Source organism: Arachis ipaensis, chromosome B04 (assembly GCF_000816755.2).
Source record: "Arachis ipaensis cultivar K30076 chromosome B04, Araip1.1, whole genome shotgun sequence".
NCBI classification, from domain to species: Eukaryota; Viridiplantae; Streptophyta; class Magnoliopsida; order Fabales; family Fabaceae; genus Arachis; species Arachis ipaensis.
In genome coordinates, this window is record NC_029788.2 from 125,041,127 (window position 1) to 125,045,567 (window position 4,441).

The window sequence follows — 4,441 nt, forward strand, 5'->3', positions numbered from 1 at the left end:
TTCATTGCCATGACGATTTCAGGGATAGTTACCACGATCGTCGTTGACATTTCTGGGTACCTCGGTGTAACTGTTGTCAAGGTACACGCCCAGGTAGTAAAGGACGACTCCGTTGATTATCATACAACGATCGCCACCGTACCTTCCGGGGATACCTATGGTGTAGCCTCTTATATAGCAGTCCCACCTGATGTACGACCGGCGGTCGTTCTCTCTCCCTCTACTATAGTTGTGGTAGTGAATACCGAACCAGATAACGGCGGTTTTGCAGGCGTGGTATCGTTAGCCGGCTTAGTCAATCTCTGGTTGTGTGAAACATACGACGTTGAGACCGAGAACCTCTAGGTGGGAAACGTCAAGGTAAGGGTTGGCGTTTATGTACACGGGGACTTTGTTTTAAGGGTGGACGTTAACTATCACACACCCATGGCACGGGATGTTTCAGTGCACGACATGCATCGAAACTCAATTCGAACGGCAATATGCGGAGTTTTGGTAGCCGTTTCTTAGAACGAGGTTAATCGAAGGACAACGTTTGTAAAAAAGCCCTTGGCGGTTGAAACGAATAGAGTGTGTGTAAAAGAGGTGCGGTAAAACCACCTTGCCCCGGTATAGGGAACAGTGACTTTGAGGAGCTAAGGCCGGTTTGAGGACAAGTTCCGCTTTAGTGTCACTTTGTTAAACCTATACAACACACAATCAATCAATCAATGTGAACACGTGTGAATGGACACAGTTACAATCGTTACTAACATAAAAGTGGCTTAGAAGGGAAAACGGTACGACTCAAGGGAGGTAAAGACAAATCAGGGTCTTTAAGGGTGCTGGCCCAGCATACGTTAAACACGAGAAACGAGTTCTTGTGTCTGTGGTGTGAGCCCAAAAGACACGGGCCCTTTGTAACCCAATTGAATATTAAAATTTCTAAATCTATTATACACAGTTTTTTTGTGTTTAATTATAGTAATTTTTTTACGTTGCAAATTAAAAATTATATAAATAACACATAAATAAGTTTATTTTTTAAATTTTTAAAGATAATTATTATAGGAATCGTACACAAGAAATATACAAGTTTGGGATTAAAATCAAACTGTAATCTCTGACAACCGACAAGTCACGGTATATATATTCTACGCATCTAAATTAAAAAATATTTTTTAAAAGCTTATATATGTTTTCCCAATTCTTTCTAGGGAGCCAGTCTTTTCATAGACTTGCCGCCAAACCAGGCCTTCCGTCTGTTACTCTCTACTGATGGTAAAGTTGCCAATGCGTCCGTTAGAGATGCGTAAGTACAAGCTATATCTTAAGGTTTATTTGTTGGAAAAGTCTAGGGTTCAGCAACTTTATTAAATTTTGGTCAACATGTAATTAACAAAAGAAAAGTGAAGTGAGTAATCTCACACTATTAAAATCATCATAGATAACTATTTGATGGCTACAATCACAAAAGTTGTTAACCCCTAGTACTTCTCTTGTTTGTTAATTATTGGTCCGATATATGTCTGCATGCGTGTTGTTTCTTGTGCAGCCAATTTTGTAGACGAGGAACACTTGATCCAGCAAAAGTGAGGGGCAAAATAGTAGAATGCTATAGAGAAAATAGCATAAAATCAGTGTCTGAGGGTGAGGAAGCTCTAAGAGCTGGTGCAAAGGGAATCATCGTGCGCAACCAAAAGAACCAGGGGAATACAGTTCTTGCTGAGCCCCAGGTTTTCTCAGGTGTGAACACCGAAAGTGGAGAAGTAGGTGGAAGTCCAGATTCAAGACATGTCATAACTGCCACGTAAATTATTCACCCTAGTTCCGTCCCTTTATTATCATTATTATCCGCAATATTAGAGTGATAATAATTTAATATTATTTTATTCAATTTAATATTTATTGTATGCAAAATTATTCAGTGATAATAAAAAATATCAAATAAAATAATTTTGAATTATTTATTTAAATTAACTAATTAAGTAATAATTTCCCGTAGCCACAAGCAAGTACGCTAACTATACTTTTTCTATTTTTATTCCAGGGGTCCCGTAACGCCTACTACCAGCACAATAAGACTGTCTCCGGCTAAAACAGTCTATGGAAGAAAGCCAGCTCCAGTTATGGCTGCGTTCTCCTCAAGAGGGCCCAATGAAATTCAGCCATCCATACTTAAGGTTTACTACAAGTAATAATACTTAGTTTTTTTTTTTAATCTAAAATAATGCATATATTGATACTGGTTTTGGTTTTAGCCTGATGTGAGTGCACCTGGAGTGAGCATACTGGCTGCCTATTCTCTATTTGCAAGTGTATCTAACTTATTGACAGACAATCGTCGGGGATTTCCATTCAATGTAATGCAAGGAACTTCTATGTCTTGCCCCCATGTTGCTGGTATTGCTGGACTTCTCAAAACTCGTCATCCAAATTGGAGTCCTGCAGCTATTAAATCAGCAATTATGACTACTGGTAACGTATATCTCCTTAATTATCACCTTAAATAATTTTTTAATTTGACTACAGTATCACGCCTTACATGATCACCATTAGTGGTAAGTACACAGTAAAATTATGCTTGATAGTGTGTTTTCCTAAGGTTTTATACTTGTATTTAGATTTTAGAGCTTAGACAGTATAAGACAGAAATATAACAGACAGAGAAATATAAAATGAGTAAATTAACAAAATGGTACTAAAAAATTTACGTTGCTGATAAAAAAAAAATATATAGGAAGACAACAAGAATATTAAACGATGTGAACAATGAATATATCGGATGTTTAATTTACTAGGTGTGCAAATGATTATCGTAATGTTAAGATTCAGGAGATAATTTGGGGTAAATTATTTTTTTACTTTACTAGGTCAATTCTAGAGTCCATTATTATTCACATTGTTTATAAAAGTTATTGTCTACCTAGCAAAATCGAAAAACAAAAAGATTCTAACAACAAAATAAGTCCCGAAAAGATTTAAAAACGCGACAAAAAATTAAATATTAAATATATATTTTAAAAAATAATTTTAGAGATCAGATTTTGATACAAATTTTTGTAATTATTATTTATTATTAGAAAAATGAGATAATTTTATGTCACGTGATTTTTTGTTAAACTTTTTTTATTGTGAATAACTATATTTTTAGAAAAATAAAAATTAGATATCAGATATCAACTTTTGTTCTAATTTTTGTGTGCACCTTCTAAATATTTATTCAAATGTTACCACAAAAATTTAGATAAAATTTGTTTGCTATTTGCTAAATATAAAAGTTTTTTTTTTGTCACTTATAAAAAATATAATAATTATTAGTTATTTTTGTCACAATTTTAAATCATTCAAAGACTCTTTTGTCAAGAAATCTTTTAGGGACTTTTTTGTCAGCACGTGAATTTTTCAGATATCAAATTGATAATTAACGCTACTCAGTGACGGACCATTAAAATGATATTAGTAAAATTTTAGTCCTTTTTTTAAATTATTTAATTTGTTACTTTTACTCCTTTTTAGGTGAAAATCTCCTTTTTGGTATTACTTAGTCTATATCCTAACCTCCTTTTAAGCTATGAAACTGAAAGTTCATTATCTTGAAAAAGAAAAAGTAGCTCCAAGCTATTTTTTGAAAGTGGTAGATTATTATTACCCACAACACCATTTTTTCATCAACTTGCCAACTTTTTAAAATGTCAAAAAATAATATACTATAAATAAAACAAGTATAATAGCCTATGTCCTGTAAAAATAGGGTGACAATAGAGAGGGTAGGGGAGAATTTTTGCTCTATCCGACTCCATTCTGCCGTACAACAATCTGCATAAAATTCGTCTCACTTCTACCTGCGAATAGTAAAATGTTGAACCCTAACTCACCCCGCCCCTATAATTATTAAACTCCAATAAATAAAATTAAATTTCAAATTTTATATAACCATCATCACATACATAATATAAATTAAAATAAAAATTTAAATATGATACAATATTATTAATATTTTATTAATTATTTTACATATATTACACATATTATACATATATCGGGGTGAGTATTACCTAAATTCTGTCCTGCACAAGAATCTGCCCCATTAAAAACACGCCCCGAGCATATAGAGACAGGTGAGTACCGCAAATTCTGATGGTATCGCCATTCCTACCCACACTATAACAGTAATGTTATTACTTAGTCTTATTGACATTATTTAATTTGTTGTATATGGTTCAAACGTTTTCATCTTTAACTTGATTATATTGAATTTGAATTGGACTACTTTATTGATGTGATATTCTGTAAATTATGGTTAACTCCGTTGATAAGAAATTAACTCTTGTCTCGCTAGTCATTAAGATTTAAGTTCAATTTTACCGACAATGTGAAGACAATTTTAATGGCGGATCTGTTACTACATCTCACAGTTTTAAAAAATCTATATAAAAAAAGATTTAATCTGAAAATAAGT

General features: G+C 33.2%; 1 protein-coding gene across 1 annotated transcript in view; it reads left to right on the forward strand.

Annotated features, from left to right (window-relative positions):
* Window positions 1,106-4,441, forward strand: part of LOC107635234 (subtilisin-like protease Glyma18g48580) — a 13,624-nt gene continuing 10,288 nt past the window's right edge. Inside the window, exons 1-5 of the mRNA XM_016338640.2 lie at window positions 1,106-1,122; window positions 1,197-1,291; window positions 1,535-1,789; window positions 2,030-2,162; window positions 2,241-2,457. Of these exons, the coding sequence (XP_016194126.1) occupies window positions 2,109-2,162; window positions 2,241-2,457 (271 nt within the window). The 5' untranslated portion in view covers window positions 1,106-1,122; window positions 1,197-1,291; window positions 1,535-1,789; window positions 2,030-2,108. The remainder of the gene's footprint in view (window positions 1,123-1,196; window positions 1,292-1,534; window positions 1,790-2,029; window positions 2,163-2,240; window positions 2,458-4,441) is intronic.